Genomic DNA, 20,290 nt, shown 5'->3' on the forward strand with positions numbered 1-20,290 from the left:
GTTGTAACTACAGTGGCCTAAGGTTATCAATAAAGCAGTACTTCATATTAGACCAACCTGTACATTTTAAAAATATTTTAAATCATGCTATTTGTATGCAAACAAAAACAAACCCCAAACCCAACAACAACAAAAAACCCCCAAACCAAACAACCCAAAACTTTGGTTAGAGCTTAAGTAGTGTCTTAAAATCATTGAGATGACCTGAAAATCTATTTTTATTTATTACAAAGTTAGTCTTTCCTGTAGCTCGATGACAGTTACCAGGATTTTCCTGGTACTGTAATGCTCCGTTCTTCAGCCTTGCAGTCATACCGTAATTGCCCTAGGGTGTCATTCTGTACCGAGCGGCTCTGCGCCGCTCCAGGAACCCCTCCTTGCCCTGGACGCGTTTCCCTTCCCCGTTTCTAGCCGAAAGCTCCCGGCGCTGCAGGGAGCACGGGAAGGGGCGGCCGGTCCCGGCTGAGTCACGGGCTGCCTCTGCAGGGAGGGACTGCCCCTTCCCTGCCGCGGGCAGACCTCGCTTTTCGGAATCAAGCCCTAAAATAGCAGGCTGCTGCTAGATAAGGCGGCATTTGTTACAAATCAGGATTTTCAGTGATGATTAAACTTCATTAATATTATTAATTAGACCTCTTTCTGCCCCACAAGGTTACAGGTGTAGGGAGCCAAACGAGCACCCGAAAGAGGAGGTGAGGAGCCCCCCCCCCCGCTCAGCGCGCGGCCCGGCCTCTGCCGGCAGCCGGGGCGGCCCGCGCCTCCCAGGGAGCCGAGGGGCGGCCGGGCCGGGCCGGCCCCCTCAGCCGCGGCGGGAGGCGGGCGGCGGTGCCGGCGGCAGACGTCAGCCGCAGCCTCTCTCTGGGCCCCTCCGTGCTGCATCATCCCGCCTCCGTCCCGCCTCCCGCCCTCTCGCCGCGTCCCTGCCAGGGCAGCGTGCGCGCTGGGAGCCGCCGAGCCGCCGCCCGCCCGCCCGCCCTCCCCGGCCTGTCCCCGCTCCGCCGCCCGCAGCGCCTCTCCCTTCGCCGCTCCGGGGCCGCTTGGCGGGGGGGTGAATAAAGCAGCCGGGCGCGACCCCCCCACACCCGCCTGCCTTCCCTCCTCCCCTCCCTTCCCCCTTCCTTCCCCTCCCTCCCCGTCCCTTCCTCTCTCCGCCTGGTGCCGCCACCGCCGAGGAGGAGGAACATGGCGAAAGCGGAGCAGGTCCTCAGCCTGGAACCGCAGCACGAGCTCAAATTCAAAGGTACGAGGCGGCCGCCGCCGCCATCCCCCGCCGCCTCCCCGCGCTGGGCCGGCGGCGCGGCCGCTCTCAGGCCCCGCTCCAGCGGCAGCCATTTTCCGGGGGCCGGGGCTGGGCACCAGCCGCTAAAATGTCCTTCAGCGCCGCCGCCCCCCGCCCTGCCGGGCCTCTCCTGCCTGCCGCGGGGCAGGGAGGCGGCCCCCCCCCAGCCCGGTGGGGCCGCAGCGGGCCGCGGGGTCCCCGCCGGGCCTGCCCCCGCCGCGGCTGCGCCGCCCGCCCCCACCCGCGCCGCGGGCGGCCGCTGCTGCAGGGCCGAGGGCGGCCTGAGGGGAGAGCGCGCGGGGGGGTCCCGGCCGCCGCCTTCTCCAGCCGGCAGCGGGGCAGCGCGCCCCGGCTGGCCCCGGGAAAGCCCGTTTCTCCCCCAGGCCGACCTTCCCCCGCCGCGGCGGAGGGCCGCCGGGCGTGGGCCGGGGGCTCTGCGGGCAGCGCCTGAGCCCCGCGGGGCCGCCCGGGAGGGGGGGAATATCCGAGGCGGCGGGAGCGGCCCTCGGCCTCCGCGGAGATGCAGCGGCAGGAGGAGGGGGTGTTTTTTCAGCTGGCGTCGAGGCAGGCGCTCGGCGGCTCCGAGACCCCCGGCCCTGAGGCGGGGGGAGGCGAGTCCTCCCCGAGCTGTCACGCAGCCGGGGCGTGGGGCACCCGAGACGTGTGCGTGCGGCTCAGCCGGGCTTTGACAGAAAACACAGGGCCTCTGGCCAGGCGCTGGGCAGCGTTTCGTGGCTTTTTCATATTATTAGTATAATTCGGCAAGCCGTTTAGGTAAATGAATCGTGAATACTGTGCCTGCGCGAAAATCCATCCTTTCTTTAAAGAAAAATCTTGAATGGGTTTGAATTTTCGCTAGCATTGAAAGTCCTGTCTTGTAGCCTGGCAGCACGACTGTAATACAATATTCTGGGATTACAAATAAGCATTCAGCAAGTTTATTTATGCTACCAGGGTCAGAGCTGCTTTATAGCTTCATTTGAATATCTGGCAAATATGCTTTTTTAAGAATAGTGATTTATTTACTGGCTTCTGATAAAAATAATACTCCTTTAAAAAGCTTTCATGTACCTTTTCAAATGTAGGGGAAGTCGTTACCTGTTTTTATCAGTAAATATATTAGAAGTAATAATATAAAGTGGGCTTATCAAAAAGCATGGTAATAAACACTGGGTGGAAAGAATATATCTTTGTTGTAAGCTGAAGTATTTGCATGTTGTTATAGCAGCAACATCAAACATGCTTAAGAAGGAAACTATTGTTGTTTTAACATTCTTTATGTTAAGTATGATTAGAGGAAAATCAGCTCTTGTTCTGAATAATACTGCTTTCAACAAGCAAGCAAACCCAAACTCAGGTGGGCAGAAAGTGGGGCCTTAATTGGCACTGACTTGCTAATGAGACGTACTTGTGATTCAGGGTTTGGTGTTTTGTTTTTTTTTTCACTTCATCACAGGTAGATATAAACCCAGCCAGACTCTTTTTTTTTTGTTGAAATAAAGATAACTAGTCAGGCTGCTTGTCTTTCAGTTGAGGTTCTGGGCTAAATAATTGGTAACCATTGAAGTTAAATCAACTAGCCATAGAGATTTTGGTTGCCAGATCTTTAGCCAGCAACGTATACTCCTTATAACATAAAATGTTACTTGACTAGCTGCAGCTATTAAATGGCTTAGTTTAAAAGTGTGCTTAAATATTAATGTTCAAACAGACTTAATGCTATGGATAGCGTTCATATGCCTTGGCAATAAATTCTGTCTTACAGTCCTTTCTAACAAGCAGTGCTGACCACTGTCCTTCATTCAGGAAAGGCCAATTTGAAATATTCATGAAGTAAATTCTGCTCTAAGCCTTTCTTGTCCTACTAGTTTTGTGATGGCATATTGCCTGGTAATATGGCAGTAATGATTTTCTCACCTTTGTAAATAGTTGCATTTATTTCCAGAGCATTGCTTTGCACTGTATGAGTAGATACAAACTGACAGAGGTCAGTAGTGCTGCTAACTGGTACGGTTGTGCTTCATCGCTGGTGTGCGCTGAAAGATCTGATGCTTGATGTAGGGCAGCAATGTCAATGAGGTAGGACTGTAAACCAGGTTTCACAAACACTGGAAATGGATAAAGGTCTTAGTCAAAATGCGGACAGGTAGAAAAAGCAGAAAATAGCTCTGATGCTGTTAAAGTGCTCTGTATAGCTCTTAAATATGAATTCTAGAGGGAGGTATGATGATCACAAAATGATGTGGGGAATAAGATACCGAAGTGAGGATTTATTCTATAATGTGTCCCAGTCACTATGGGGTTGCAACCACCTCTCTCTTAGCCAGCACTTGCACTTGTAAAGAATTGAAGACCTTTTTTAAGAAGCTTTTGCAGTCCCTTGGTTTGCAGTGAATCTTCTAAATTTGTTTGGCGCTCTGTTTCAAAATACTGTGTTTGTGACTTACTTGCAAAAATATCAAAGGAGTTTTTCATGCTAGAATTGTTTTTCACAGCATGTGAACATAAGCAGGGGTTGTCCTTCCTCCCCGCCTCGCATCTCCTACACCATAAGGCATATGCTCCAAAATAGCATCAGCATGTGCTGTGCTGAAATGCAGCTGTGAATAGTGGGAGGCAGGACACCATTATGTGGCCGGAGGTGCCCATTTCCTTGCCGTGGTCTGTGACGCTGTGTGAAACAGGAGCTTTACTGTCTTGCCAGTGACTTCCTCCACTTCTTGGTTGTTGTAGACTTGCAGCCTAGGTGAGAAAGCATCGAACTAAAAGTTTATTGCTTAGACTTTATTGGTAATGAACGGTGAAAAAGACCATTGTTGTTACACATGACAACATTTCCATTTATGTTTCCTTTTTCTTTTTTTTTTCTTTTTTAAATCTAGGAGATAACATCCAACAATCTGCCAAGAATGAATTAGATTACAATATTAAAGGCTCTGACTTTAGGAATTACTATCTTTAAACTTAGGCAAGGATGTGTAATTCTGGCCCCTTTTACTAGGTGCTTTTTGATACAACTGTTAATTACAGTGCCACACTTGGGCTGTAGGGCACTGCCTCATGCATTTCACAGGATGGCTACCCAGTGAGGCCAATCTGTCATTTCAGCATAATGTGCCCATCTGGAATAGAGATTATTTGTTTAATGTCAGCAAGTAAAATTCTGTTAGAATATAACTTATTTTAGAACTTGCCTGGGTTTTTAGGTGTTTGAAATGCTGCTGCATTCTTTGCAGATGCAGAGTGTCAGGGGAGTGGTGTTCAGTAGGGGACGTGCATGAAAACAGAGGTGGCATAGGCTGAGGTACATTTCAGCAACGTTTCTAGAGGTTTGCTACAGGTTAGGCTGGACTTATGACTCAGCACTCTGTTGCAGTGCTCCCCAAGTGGCAAATAGCAGTACTGCCAAATGCAGGATTAATTCCTCACAAAACTGTGTAAATTGCTGCCAATTGGAAATGCTGTTTCCTGTTCCCAGTATGTGATTTTGCACCTGCATGTATGCAGTATGTCACTGTGTAACTTTGCTTTCTGCAAAGGGCACAATAATAAACCAGAATAGCCAGTAGTCTCCAGTCCTAATAGTACTGATCAGACCTGGCCTGAGGCCTAGCAGTGTTGTTTCCAAGCTATCACCCGTCACTGGCTCAAGTGAATCCCCTGGGTGGGTACATCAGAGCTGCAGTCCAAAGGTGTGGCCTCAGCCGGTATAGATGTGCTCAGTCCAACAATGTATCTGCAGCACTGTGAGCAAAGTATTTAGTATTTAGCCACAGTCCCATGCAGCTTGTGTAACCTGCATTACCGTGGTTAGGTGGCTGCCGCTCCCAAGTAAGATAGTTTGAGCTCCTTCAGGTAAGTCTGTGTAAACTATAGTCAGGTCTGTGCATTGCAGTGCAGGTGTGCAAAACCTCCTGTATCTGACATGAATATCCAGTTCTTATCAGATACCAAGCTAAGGCTCTTCAGTCCAACAGTTCAGTAATGTTTGGGACGTAAGATTAGTCTTTACTGAACCGGCAGTTGTCAAGTCTCAGAAGAGAGGATAAGGACTTAGTCGGGCATTGTGACTAAACTACATAATTACATCTCCATCCCTGTCATGATCTGTCTGTAATGATTGAAGCACTCCTGCACTGAAGGTATTCAGAGGGATTTGATTCTGTGCTCGTTCTGTTCTGTATTGGATAAATAGGGATTTCTAGTCACTGCCACTGGAACAGGCTGTGTTTAAGAATGTAAAATACTGGCAGTGTTGTCAGAAGTTGCCTGTTTAGTATAATTAATATGCATCTTATAAGCTGAAAATTTACATGCTATATTCTTTAAACCATTAGAGCCCTCCTGGTATTCACAGCATAATGGCAGTTGGTACTAGGATTTCTTTACTCTTTGAAGGCTGCTGTGTCAATGGCTATCTACTTTTCTGCTGGAAAATGTACCAGTCCATGCTTCCCTTTGTCTAGCCTGATACCCAGTAAAATCATTGTTACTGCATTAAATATGAGTAAACCTTCACATCTCTCTACATACTTGAATTTGATTATCAAGTTATACACTTAAAAAGAAGACGTAGTATTTAAATAACAGGCAGGCTTCCTAAATCTAAACAAATCTAAGTATGTAGCCCAACTATCAAAGAAAATTAGTAATTTTCTGGTGACACTTAAATGTTTGCAGTTCGTGTTATGCTTGCTATTCTTGCAACTTAGCTAAAATCAATAGCCTGTTCCAACTGTTAAGTGTTAGTTATAGTTGTACAGACTTGCTGCATCTCACTGACTTACTCTAATTTCGCGTGCACTGTTAGTTTTATAATTACTTCCATCACTTTGCATAGACTCTTCACTTTAAGAGAGCAGTGTTTGGAGGAAAAGAACTGGAGGTAACAGCAAGATAGTGATGCATTGTGAGTGTCTCATGACACATCTCATTTTTTGAAAGGTGGAATAAGTTGAAGATAGTGCTTCTGTTGAGCTTCCTTAATCTGCTGGTGTCCTCTACACTAGAGATGTGACACTAACAGCTCCACTGGGAAAGGGGGGAGGAATTGTGCATGTGGGGGCTAAGAGAAATTTGAAACTTTGAATAGGAAGGTTAAAGAGCCAAATAACAATTATTTGAGATGTGTGAAGCAGTCAAGAAGGTTTAACTGCATTTTCTGTTAAATTTAATTAATGTATTTAGGTCTCCCAAGACTATTTCCAAAAATCTCACAATCTGCTTGAAGGCTTTGGCCAATGTGATTTATGGGTTAAGGTTTTGAATAATTTTGTACTGCATAGATTTTAAGAATTGCAGTTGAAGTAACGAGCATTAATGGGATCAAAGTATTACTATTTCAAGGAAAGTCCTAGTGCAGTAGTAAAATCAGCATGAGCAACTGTTATTTGGCAGTTACTTCTCTTAGTTTTGTGGGGTTTTGTGTTTTTAATATGATCAACTGCTTGCCTTTATTGTAAGGGATGGAACACATACATTCTTCATTTCCTGTTCCTTGGGAATCTCATGTTTGTGCACCAATTTTCAGCTCGCTTTGAGCTATGGAACCATTGCAATGATACATGAAAAAGTTTGTCAAGTTTGTTATTTCAAGCTCATCAGGGTGGCAGACTGCCAGTCTGATTTGGTTGATGGGATGTGTCCTCTATTCATCACTTCAGAAAATATATCTGATAAATTATATTGAAAATACATATGTAAACATAAGGTAAGGGGTGGCTGTTTTAAGTCCTAGGAGCATGGCTGTCGTGTCAAAATAAAGACACAGGTAACGTATCATAGTGGGTGCAGGTTCACACAGATGCTTAGCAGTAAATTGTATTTACCAGCTGCTACCCTGCATGCCACGTGCAATGTCTTAATCACCCGTGAAAGAGGAATATGGAGTAGAAATTTGTACAGGAGTTTCTGATAGTTTCTTCTCATTGGAAATTAAATTACTGCCTTTTTTTCCTCACTTCACAGGTTTTATAAATTAAAAACTTGTCAGTAGTCATGCAATGCTTTATTTCTTTTAAAATAGGTTAGCTACCTTTGAATACAAGGCTGAATTTTGTTTAATTGCACTCTAATTCGGAATTAGGATTGTGAAAATTAGAGTACAAACTTTTAAATAGATTGTCAGATCTGTTTTGAAACTCAACTGGAAAAAAGGCATCATCACCATAGTGAATGATTCAACTTTATAAGCTCAGATCAACTTTCACCTATGAACAAATACCCAATTTTAAAAGAAGCTTAATTTGTTGTATGCACCCAGCTCTGGAAGGTATTGATTGCATCAAATGAGTTTTGAATCAAATGAGCAACTTCTACATATGTTATAATGCAATTTTTGTAGAAAACTGGGTGACCGAGGGTTTGTCTTGTTTCTTGCTTTTAGAGTGCCTCTAAACATAGCTTTCTGCCTAGCTGGAGACAATGCAGGAATCAAATGACCCTTGCTAATTCTGCCCACATCTTGCCATCACACTCATTTTCTACTATCTTGTTACCATATTGGTCTTATGTTTGCTCCCTGCTGGGAACAACTAATAACTACTGAATGCATTTCATAGTTGGTGCAATAACAGCCTTTTTACTTTTTCTGTCAGTGTAGTTGGTTGGCTTTGAAAGCTTTATTGATAATGTTTGCAACAGTTTTGTTTGTGGTAACAGCTGTTGTTTCAGAGTTAAATTTCATCTTTGTATTTGTAGGGAATGTGATCTTTAACATTATCGTTGTGCTGCTGCAAGCCATTTTTTTTTCCATCAGGTAAATCCTTACTGATTTAAGTGAGACTCTGGCTAGGTCAGGAACTCTTTCCCAGTTAGACCTCTCTCTCCTCTCTGAATGAGGGACTCTGACACTGGTGTGACAGTTCCTACCAGTAGTAACACTGAAGCCTCCTTTCATTGTCTTCCTGTGTGATGACCAGAGGCAGAAAGGAGGCCTATTTTACATACATATATGAATATTTAAATACCAGTTTATCTAAACTAGGGGCCAGACTTACGCCAAGTCTCTTTCTCTGGCATTTCACCCAATATTTATTCAATATATAAATTCTTTCATACCTTCTTTGTAGACTGAGATGTCTGTAGAGACATAGAGGATGTTTTCTGAGATGTCTGGGATGTTGTTGAATTTAAAACTTGGCCTGCTAGGCAACCTTTCATAGAGGGGGTTTTGTGCCATCAGTCTAGAACAGCTGTCACAATCTTGCTGTCATTGAAAATGTATGCAAAGCGAATCACCATTTCCATGTTTAATTCAGTGCAGGATTAAAATACACATGGATTGAAGTGATTGAGTGTTTACACTAGCAAGGCAATCCAGACTGAGAGTTGACTGAGTCTGTCCTTTCTGTATTATAGCTGTTCTGAAAATTGCTTACTTCAACTGTAATTCTTCTGGCCTCAAAAACATTTGTACAAATTGGGTATTGCTGCTGCCTGCAGTACTTTATCCCACGTCATTATAAATACTTTATGAAAATAGTCTCTTCACTAAACTATTTTAGTGTCTAGTTCTCCGAGCTGTAAACGAAGTCCCTCATACCATGGTGCTATGGATCAAAGATTTTATCGTTCCAAATTTAATCCTGTTTTCTTGGTTGGCTTCCATGAGGGGTGGAAAAAATAGAGAAGAGGGAGGTTTGCCTGGTGATCCAGTTACTTACAATGCAAATTATAAAATCATGTAGGTGTGGGGCTCACTATGGAGCCAAATCTTATGTTTTTGCAAACAATTTTAAAGACCTAATTCAAATTAGTTGTGCTTGTAGAAGGCATGTCAAATGACTATGTAATTCTTTAAGAAAAAAAAAAAAATTGCACTTTTTGTTTTTCCCAGGACTGCTCATTTTCATCTAACCAGTTACTTCATCCTTACTGGTGCTTCTAATGTTTCTCACAAGCAGGAGTCCAGCCCTCTGTATGCAGTTTCATGTTTGGACTGCCACTGTTGCCTGTTTATGTTTGCAACTGCTGCTTCTTGTGATATGTGAATTAACATTATATTTTGCATCTTCTCAAAATATTTGCGTGCATAATTTCCTCTGGTTTGCAATGTCTCTTCTTCTGGCCTTCCTACGTTTTTACCAGACTAGGAGCAAACGTGTAACGGCAGTAAGATCTTTTTTTCTTTCTTCTTTTTTTGTATAGTTGTTTTTAACACTGTGCTTACTGGTGTCATATAGTGGTGCAGATAATGCTTACGGAAGTTTAGGTTTGGAGAATGCAACTTCACATTTGTATCTTGTTCTATGCCAGACAGTATAAGGTGTCAGGTATTTTTTTCCTTATTAAGTTTTCTCACTGCTTCTGACTAAATTTCTGATTTGGTTTTGGTTTGGTGTTTTTTTTTTTTCCCCTTTGATTCTGAAAGCACAGTTAATAGGCTAGTTTTCAAGTGGTTCCCCAGAAATGTGCTAAATTCAGGATTCCTTCCTTATATGTAGCTATAATTAGTTTCTTACTGCCTATTTTTTTTTAACTTTCTAGAAAAGCATCTACTCATTGTGCATCCCAAAATCTCTAATTTTGCTCATTTCTTCAAGTATTTGCAATTTATGCATAGTTTTGCACTTAAAATATTTGCTCAGTTGCTATTTAAGTTACGTATCAAATTTGTCTATTTGAAGAGCATATATGAGCATAAAATTAGAGAGTTAAGTTGCTCCTTCCCTACCATTTTAATGTGCATCTGAAATGGAAATTAGTGATGAAATTAGACCAGGAAAAACTACTTCACAAGAAGTACAAGAAAAAGCATAGTTTGGGATGGTGATTGAAATCACGATGCTTCTTCTAGGGAGATACTTTACGTTGACTTCAGTCTTTAGCACTATTTTTGCCAGGGAAGCTTGCACATCAGGCCATCATCATGCTGCGCTCTGCTTTCCACTGCTGCATCCCCACTTCTCCCTGGGGGGCTGTGCTTTGTTTCAGTATCCGTTCAATACGCACCCAGCAACCCCCATGAATGAGGCTTCTAGCCATGTAGAATAAGTAGGTATCTTATAAGTAGGTCTTGCTATGTCATGCTTATTGAAAGAGATGTAGCTACTGTTCCACTATCAAAAGAGAGTATGCTACTATTTTCTGAGCTGTTCTCATACCTGGAGAGAGTTGGTACATGTGATATTGTGAGTGGAATGAACAAGTAATACGATATGTTTGGCATTCAGTTCTAAAACGATATGAAAGCACAGTTGAAACAGAGATACACCTCTAAAAGCTAGCCAACTCTGCTATCAGTCTCTTGTTTATGCAATTGTGTGCAGAAATCTGTTTTAAGTTTAGGATGTAGAGAAAATATTTCATGTTGTGCGATTTTGTTGCTGAAGATTGCTGTAAGTAAGTAATGTTTGGGTGTAATAAAACTCTGAAGAGATCAGTTGGAAAAAACAAATGGCACTGGTACCAAAATTATTTGAAGGACATATTCTTCCATTTCTCTTGGCAAGCTTATGTGTGGCCCCTCAGTTCTTACAACTGTGAAGTCAAACTGTCAATGATCCTCTGAGGAATAAAAGGTGACAAAAATTACACGCTAGGAGATACCCTGAAAATAGTCTTCAGTCTCATATTTGGTTTTGTTTGTTTGTTTTTGGGTTTTTTTCCCCATTAAGCATGAGGCATGCTCTGGGAAAAATAGTTTGTGCCAAAATAGGCCAGAGGAGGACACTGATTAATCCATCCAAATGGAATAATTTACTGCCAGCCTTGCTCCAACTTTGGCATCTGGATCATGTAATTTTGTTGGTTTTCTACATCTTATTTTTTTTCTCTTAGATTATTTTATTGATTACATACTTCTTAAAAAAATTCTCCACTGCATCAGCCATTGCATGGGGAGTGATTTGGATGGCACTTCTATTTTTGTAATAGTTTTTTCATCAAGGCTCCTACTGCTTGACACAGCAGAAGTGGAAATGACCACTTCCCTCCCATCACTTTGCTTCAAGGGCTCTTTCAAGTGAGGATAGTCATGGTAAGAGTAAAGAAATTGATTCCATAGGGGTGGGGTTTTCTAGCTACTTCTGTTTAAAATCTGAGCTGAGACTGAAAGGTTTGTGAGTAGTTTACACAAGGATTAAGAGCAGCCTAAGTTTTTCTTAAAAGTAATTACCAAATTTGGTAGTGTTGGGTCCCCTCAGTGAGTTACTTGTGAAATCAGATGTTTATGCAACACAGGCACTTCTTGTTTCTCATTCTTCGACTTTGATTTCAAAAGTTGTGGATGCTCACTTAATTATGAATGTCTCCAGAACCTGATGATGATTAAAACTTGGCATACAGTACTTTTTAAAACACCAATCTTCACAAGATTCTCTGTAATTAGTTAAGTATTCTCCTGACTTCACAGAGAGGAAAGCTATAAGGGTCCAAACCTGCTTCTGTTTTGGAGTTGCTATCAGCTCTTAAGGCTCTTAGTAGCAGAAGATCAAGCCCTTAAGTGATTTGTCTAAAGACAAGTAAGATGGTAGGAGAGTTTGATTGGATCTTGGGTGTTCTTGATTCACAGGCACCTGGCTGATAGCTCAAGATGTCTTGCTTGACATTTCAGCTTTTTTCATTTTAGTGTTTATCTTCAAAGGTCATCAACTTATATATAAACTTTAAAAAGAAGTGTACAGTAAGTCAAGTTCTACACCTGTTACTGAGCCCTCTTGCTCATCGCTAGTGTTTTTATTTTTACTATCTCTCTATTGCTGATAGACACCCCCAAAAATAAAATGGGAGAAATTGTGGAAATAAAATTAAATCACTTGGTACTGTCAGAGGCATAGTAAAGGAACTGAGAAACAGCTCAGATATGATGATAAGAGAAGTTATAAGTAGAAAGGCTGAAATGTTCAGATGGTGAGATGACTGTGTTCTTGGGTGGTGGTGGTTTTGTTGGTGGTGCTAATACACTCTTGCTTAGGACTCTGCAGTAGGTTCATACGTGCTAGAGCAGGGCAAGGTGCATCCCCAGTTTGAGGGGCTGACTGAGCTGGTGGGGAGGCACTTCACGCCGTGGGAGCAGGAGCCAGAATGGTGTATGTGATGGGGAAGGGAGCCTGAAGTATCACGTTCAACCCCCACCCTCTCAACTCACACATGTCAGTGAGAGTCAGGTCAATGTGGCTCTTTCACTGGATGAATTATTGTTCCATGTGGACATCTACTAGTCAGGGCACATCAACGTGTAGGATTTGGGCTCTTGAGAATAGCCACAAAACAATTCAAGTTTCCCCTCTACTGCTTTCCACCATCTGCCTTAGAAAGGTAACCAAGGAATCTTTAATATGGCTGATTAATATGTCAGGTGATTAATGACTTTCATCTGACACATCAGTGGGATGAAACCATGGTGAAATACATCCTTCCCCTCCTGTTGTTGCATTCCACTGCTTTCCACAAAGGAAGTACAAGAGGGGTTGTCTCACTAGAAGCTCTGCCTGTATTTCTGCCTGTTTCCAGTTACCTTGCTTTTGGATACGTGTCTGTGGTGCTGAGTTGGAGTGGCAAAAGTTGTTTAGGGAAAGATGATGAAAGTGCATCTAAAACATTCTGGGAATAACATGGGCAGCTTGATGAGAATTTATTCTTACTCTTGTTGATCAATGGTTGCCAGTTTAACATGACTACGATTGTATCAAGTGCTCCTGCAGTGCTTTTGCTCTGAAAAGCACCAGTTCACTAAATTTTTAGGGAATGCCTGGCTTTAGACAGATGAGAATTTGCATTAGATTTAAGCACAAAAAAATTAGGCACGTGCCTTAATTACTTTCAACAACTATGTCAGCACTACAAGTGTGACTGCAGCACGTATGCCTAGATGTGCTAGCTTTAACCTACTAAATAGGAGACCTCCTTGTCTTAATTTGGCAGAATGCTGTGCAGAAAAATGCAGTTTCCATGATGCCAGTGTCTGAGTGCTGCTTGATCTGGCTGAAAACTGATTCTCCTTTTTTCTCTTCCCCACTGCTCCCTCCCTAACTCCCTGTCTTCTTGAAGTGGATTAATTTTCAGCCCAAGCGACTCCCTGGCTCAGCTCTCAGCGTAAGCAGATGAGCACTGTGCAGCTAGCACAAGCAGTTGGTGGAGATGAGAGGTCAGACCCCCTCCCCTTTCAGCAGTGAGATGGACTGATGCAGGAATAAAGCAACCCTGGGACTGTGGCCCACCTAATGTGTGTAGTTAATTATAAAGATGTAGTAGTATTTGCACGTACCCATCTGCAGAGGGCTGTGCCTGTTTGGTTTGAATGTTGCTGCCTAAGCCTGTGCCATCAAAGCTTTACCTCTGCTAGTACTTGTGCTAACTTCTTCCACATGCCAAACAGTGCTACAGCAGTGTTCTTGCTGCATTGAAAGTATATGTGTATGAGGATTGTTTATTTGCCATGCTAAAGTACGGAATTTTGGTTAAGATGACAGTAATTGTATTAAGATTCGGTACAAATGATGTAGCTGTGTTAACATGGTTACTGTGAGTAGCGAGTGGCAAGAAACTTACAGCAAGTACTGTGCTGATCAAAAAGTTACCAACCTGGATTTGCTGGTACAATTATGGGCAATTTTTATTGCAGTGAGAGTTATTTAAAATTTAAATAGAGTTGACATCATGTTCTTTTGATCTAATTCTCAGGCTTTTGTATTATTACTAAAATGATCTGGGATATTATAATGCAGTACACTGCAGAATGGCAGTCTTAGGAAAGATTGATACAGCACTGGTGTTTGAATAGGAAATGGAGCGTGGCAAATTCTGAGATATTGCTGTGATCTTCAAATGTGAAGGGTTGTATGCGTAGCTCCTAGGTGGAAAGCCACAGCTGTAGTTTGAAACTAACCCTGCTGAAAAGTGACCCTGTGAAAAACCATGGTATCTCTTGCTGTTTGTTGTTGCATGAGTATATGAGGTAATGTTTTCTTTTCTTTAGTACTGCTGGTTTGCATATCACTAGATGCCAGTTTGCATTAACACAAATTGGCTTTATTCTAACTCGCAGGAAAAAGTCATCGAGCCCTTGTGGAATATTCCAAACTTTCACCGCCAAATTTGATTTACTACATTCTTCCTTCTAGACAGCTTGCTCCCATGACAACCCCATGTCAGATGATCCATGTACAGACCCTGAGTTTCCCATAACTTTGTCCTTGGGATGACACCAGTGGCATTTTTCTCATGATCTTTAAAAACACGGGAGAAAAATAGTTCCTTTTTTTTCTTTTTCAGAAGTGTGAATTGTCATTTGGAAAACACCCTGCCTTAATATAAGTTTCAGTTATCTAGAAATATTAAGAGCAATCAAAAATACATTATTTTGTTTTGAACATTATGAAATAAAGGTGTGTTTTAACAGTGCGGCTTCTGTTTAGGCACACAGTAAGAGTCAGTCTTCATTGCAGAGTCAACTTGCTGCTTTTAACCCACGTACCATCCAGATGCACCAATCTGACTGATTGTAATTGTGCTTACAGCTCACCTTAGGGGTATAGGCGTTATCCAAGTGTTGCATATACCTGTATGAATAGTCCATCCAGTTGCAGTGAGGACAAAGGCATTGGAAAAAAGTGTAGAGCATTTTATCTTACTGTATCTGTGGATACAGTTCCAGAAGTCCTAATGCCTTGCATTGAAAAATGAAGCTCCAGGGTAGATGTGTGTCTCATACGACTGTTAATACCCAGGCTAACCTCACCTGCAGTGCTCAAATCCAGACATTAGAAAGCAAAGGTGTATCTCCAGTACAGAATTAACTTGTGTTTATCCTGCGATCAGTTCCCCCACGTACCCCAACCTCCCTCAAAAATGTCTAACCTAGGCTATAGTAATATAGCAACAGGCTATCAAGGTTTCATTTCAGCCTGAGTTGGCAGTCCCTGGGCCTTGCTCTTAAAAGGCAGGCCAACCAAGCTGATAATATTTCACTGCCGTGCCCTAATTACCCCTGAGTAATACTCTGTTGTCTATTTCTTTTTTTACACACTTCACCTATGATGGCACTTCAATTTTGCATTTGTCTGCTCTGTTTTGCTTTGCTACAGTATTTGAACAGCAATGCCATGAGGAGTATGCCTGCACACAAGTTTGCTGAAAGCAGATGTCGGCCTTCTAGTACAGTTGTGCTGGCTCATCTGCAAAACCTGTAATTTGGGGAAAATGTATTTAAAGAAACTGTTTAAAGTTTAGCAGACAGAAAAGAAGAGGAAATGTCAAGCAGACAAGAAGAAATTAATTCGGTCTGCTGAAAGGTTTCGCTGCCAAATATTTTGGTATGATCTATGTTAGCAATAAGTAACTCCATTTGGAAATTATTTTACAGATAGAATTGTTGTCATATTACTATTACAAACAGCAGCTCTGTGCTGGGGTGCACAAATCCCGCACGCATCCATGGATCAGCCAAGAAAAAACATAGTATTTCCCACAGGAAATCTATCCCAGCATGCAAACTAGTAAAGCAGTATTGAGGATGCAGCTGCATATGTAGGGCTTTGCACAGACGACCCTCCCTCTGTGCTGGAATAGCTCAAGCTGTAATTTTTTAGTAAAGGCACATCCCTAATGCTTAGGCATCAAGTAATTTCTTTTGAATTGTTAGACTTCTCCCAGTTAAAGCTATCTTGAAGATCTGCTACTGTCTTTACACACCTAAATCTTTGCTGGATTTTTCTGATAGTTCGGCTTGTTTAACTTCTTTAACAACTCATGGCTTCTGCTGCCCAGTTATTTTCCATTCCACTTAAAGTCTCCCCCTGCATGCAGAACACAGAGAAAACTTGACAGCTGTGTTTCATTCTCTTTCACATCTCAGTGTTTCACCAGGCACAGGTTTAGTGAAATCTTTGTTATGGGAGCTTAAAATTTTATTGCTTCAATTTTTTGCTACCAGGTTGCATTGTAAATGCAAAGCTGGCTTGTTCAGAGTGCAGGCAGAAATGGCGCTGCATTGTTGTCTGGTTGGGGTTTTGTGTGTGTGTGATTGTTTTGGGTTTTTTGCCCTTCTAATTACCTAAAACAAATTTGATCAAGGATAGAGGTTGCAGGACTGTAATGCTTTTACAGCTGTATTAAATGTCATCTTAGGATACAAATTTGTGTGATAAATTTGTAGAAAAGGAAGCAAACTTAAATTATTTTAAGCCAACCATGCTGCAGGAGGATGATGGTGGAATGTTGCCTGCTAGTATTTTTATTATCGTCATCATTCACCCTTTTTAAATTTTAAGGCTGTTATTTCTGCAAGGAAGGGTTCAATGCTTTTTTTGACCAATTTGCTTTTACTCCTGAGGATAGATGAAGATATTTTATTCAGGCATCAAATTAATTACTTTTATGCAGAAGACAATTGATCAAACTGTAGTTATATTTCTTTTAATTTTACTTCTTTACCATCTGAGTAAGCACTGCAGTTGCATGCTACCTGTCTGATTTATCAGTGTCTTGTAGAAAATCAGTAACTAGCCTGTCCTCTAACCTGTGGGATTTTAGCAGTTTCAACTAGGTAGTGAGCTGGTGAGAAATTGATTTGCCTGCACTTGGTGTTGCAGAACTTGACAATGGTTTGATTCTGGCTTTGCTAATACAGAAATCTTTGCCAGTGCTCTCAGCGTCCAAGAATTTTCCTATTTCCACATGGTTATTTCCCGTCTTGGGTGAGGTAGGCTAGTTTATGAAATTTTCTTCTGGTTTATCATTTCTAGTAGCCAAGAGAATTATTAAAAAAAAAAAAAAAAAAAAGACTTGGTAGGAAAAGGGGGTGCACACTGAATGCTTATCTTGCTGGTTATGGTATGGCATTTCTGAATACCTGGTGGAATCCTGCTTCTGTGGACGTACAGCTTGCATATGCAGATGAATCTGTAGTAGCCACTTTGTTGTCATTCCCTTTCTAGTTAACGTACTGTACTGTACTCCCCTATTTATCATCTATAACATAGGTATATATGGTATCTCTGTAAGCCTGGGTTTACTGGGATTCAGTAGTTAGAATGAAGTAACTGTGATACAGCAGAGAATTTGGCATCATTTGAATGCCATGTTGTTGTGTTGGCACCATGTATAAATGATTTCCTCCTTTTTGTTTTGCTATTAATGATCAACCTCAGCTGTTGCGCTGTGAGTGTTGGAGCATGCTGCACGTCAGAATGCTCAGAGGCCTCACTGCATCCTCAGCTTTGCGTGCACGATTATCTGTACGTGCCATAGATGGAAATTGAACATCTAATTACTTTATAAGATTTGTGAACAGAGATTTAGAGCCTGCTTAGCCTCTGCTTGAAAAGTACTTTCTGTGTGATTTCAAGTCTGCTTTTGCTCTCCTCCTCAGGTCCTTTCACAGATGTTGTCACTACAAACCTGAAACTCGGCAATCCTACAGACAGAAATGTGTGCTTCAAAGTTAAGACCACAGCACCACGTAGATACTGTGTAAGGCCTAACAGTGGAATTATTGATGCAGGAACATCAATTAATGTTTCTGGTAAGCCATTCAAGCAGTTTTTTGGTGATTGAAAATAGCTTCTTCTAATCAATTATTTCTTGGAATGGTTTGCAATCTGAAAGTATTTTGTTGAATGTTTGTAGAAGCAAGAAGTTGTGATTTAATGGAGAAGCAGCCATTTCATATATCCTTACTTCCCTTATTCCTGGTCTAGCAGTAATAGGTTTGGTTTTACATCTTGTTTTGGAGGGGAAAAAAAGGGAGAAATACATAAATCATTTATGCAGTTCATTAACAGCCTTAGCCAGCCTATCCAAATCAGCACTGCTGCAGCCCTGCCCTCCCTGTGGGATTATTTTTGTACGGTTAGTTTTTTTGCCAGCTTAACTTCCTGAACCAGCTGACCGCAGGGTCAAACAAGTGCTTGGATGGGCACGTCGAGGGAAGAATAAAACTGAGTGGACTGCAGCCACACTGATTTAGGCTGGTGTTGGCTGTTACCGAACTGCCTAATATAACCAATAATGAAAACATTTACTTTCAAACCATGCTTGTTTTGTGTTCCTTGAAGATGCAATATGCTTTGGTGTTAGAAATGTCAAGTGACTAAATCTTTTCTGTTCCATAGGAGAAGTTAATGATTTTCTCTAATGAGTCAGTAGCTCTTGACTTGCCTGAGTTTGGTAATGGAAAAGCAAAGGAGTGGCTTACTTTGAAAGCATAAAGAGCTGAGTATTTCCCATAAACAGAATGTCTGTATATTATTAACTTGCTGATGATACATGCTTGAAAGCAGTGTATTTTCTCAATGACTTCTCCGATCTATGTTTTTAATAAAGAATTCTATCAAAGCATGTAGTAGTGGCATACTGCATGAATAAAGTCTGACTTTTTAGTTAAGAAAATTATTTCTGTAAACATGCAGATTCATTTTACTATTTTAAATAATATTTAATATTGGCATGATAAGAAAAATTACTTACTGATAGGTTATACGGTTTGCCGTTAGTCTCTTACCAAACTTTTCTAGCCTGGAATAAAAAATTTTGGGAGCTAAAACTACTGGTTTTTACTTGAAAAAAATCAAAATGTAAAAATCAAGACTTCAGATTCTTACTTAATAAAATGTGAAATATTTAAACACCTCACCCTTGGAGACCTTGCTTCAACAAAATAAAAATTGATCCCAGAAATACTTTGCACTGTAACATTAAGAGACTCTAATCCTGTAAGTCTTCTTGTGCATGCCTACATTTGCACGCTCATTGATCTGTTGTCTTTGGGATTTCTATTGTGTCAAATTGAGCATGCGTATGATTGCAGAATTGTGCCTCACTTGCGGTTAATCTCTGGAGAATGTCACAGTGAGGAGATAACCAGTGCAATGTGGTAGCTACAGGTGGGGCAGGCAAAACACTTCTGCTTCAGGAGAAGGCTAGCACGTATCCAGTAAGCTCTGAAATGACTAATATGTAAATGAAAAAGCTCTCTAGAGAGAAATTGAGATTCTTAAAACTCGGGACAATTCCCAAGTAAAGCTGTCTCATCTATACTAGCTGCAGGCAAGCATATTAAATGCATAGAAATCAATGAAGTGATAATGAAAATTAGCATGGTTTCTAGCTACAAATTATCTTCATGCTATGAAGATGTGGATTCTTTTAATCTTTCAGATGAACTTACAAAATTAAAAGCCCACTTCCTTTGCAGGCACATACCATGCTTTTTTAAATGTCGTCTTGATCTCAACATTTTCTTAAACTTCTGCTTACAATTACCCTTCACTCTACCTTGAGCAGAATGTAGTATAGGCGAGTGTTGTATGAACCATCTTATGTTATGCTACCAGGATGCCTACATTTTACTTGCTTTTCCAGTCCGACTCTTCCCAGCAGCATACCAGATAGAATATGGATCTAGTCCAAGACTTGACTTAAAGTGTCCCATTATGAGACATTGCTGTGCTAACCCTAAGCTATGCTTTGCTCTTGCTTACATAGCTCTGAAAAATTTCCCTCTTCTGATAACTTTATTTATAGTGATTTATGATTCAGTTAGTTTTGCAAATGGCTATGGTATATTTAATCACAAGCTCACATTTGTGTTCTACGTATTTTCATGCTGATAACTTAGTAATAATAAATAACGATCCTAAATTGCCAGTCCTTACATTAACGTGATATTTTAAAATACAAGTTCTTTAGGTAATATATTAAGGTAAATTTATAGGTAGATGTGTTACAGAATTCTGGGGTTATAAATGTTAATTCTTTATTTCCTAAAACATTCTAAACTGAAGCTGTCTTTATCTTGTGCTGTGGTTGAATTTAACTTTAATAGAGCTGTATGTATTGCACTCCTGGTAGCTCCTTTAAACCACGCATGGGACCTAATTTTGGACTTGAAGATGGCAGTGTCTTTGATTCTGATTAGCAGAAGGGATCTTTTGGATAGGAGGGATCAAAGAGGGGACTTTTCATTGACTTACAGAACAGAATTGTTTTCGAATTCACAGAAAGGGGGGAGATGTGTTTCACCTTTGCTTTGAAGTAATGGCGCTTAAGAACAGAGGGCTGATTTTGGAG

General features: G+C 41.5%; 1 protein-coding gene across 1 annotated transcript in view; it reads left to right on the forward strand.

Annotated features, from left to right (window-relative positions):
- The first annotated feature begins 952 nt into the window (after nt 1-952).
- The window catches only part of VAPB (VAMP associated protein B and C), a 33,363-nt gene continuing 14,025 nt past the window's right edge, over nt 953-20,290 (forward strand). The window contains exons 1-2 of the mRNA XM_050907094.1: nt 953-1,240; nt 17,592-17,744. Of these exons, the coding sequence (XP_050763051.1) occupies nt 1,183-1,240; nt 17,592-17,744 (211 nt within the window). The 5' untranslated portion in view covers nt 953-1,182. The remainder of the gene's footprint in view (nt 1,241-17,591; nt 17,745-20,290) is intronic.

The sequence above is a fragment of the Gymnogyps californianus genome, chromosome 17 (genome assembly GCF_018139145.2).
Source record: "Gymnogyps californianus isolate 813 chromosome 17, ASM1813914v2, whole genome shotgun sequence".
In the NCBI taxonomy this organism is placed as follows: domain Eukaryota; kingdom Metazoa; phylum Chordata; class Aves; order Accipitriformes; family Cathartidae; genus Gymnogyps; species Gymnogyps californianus.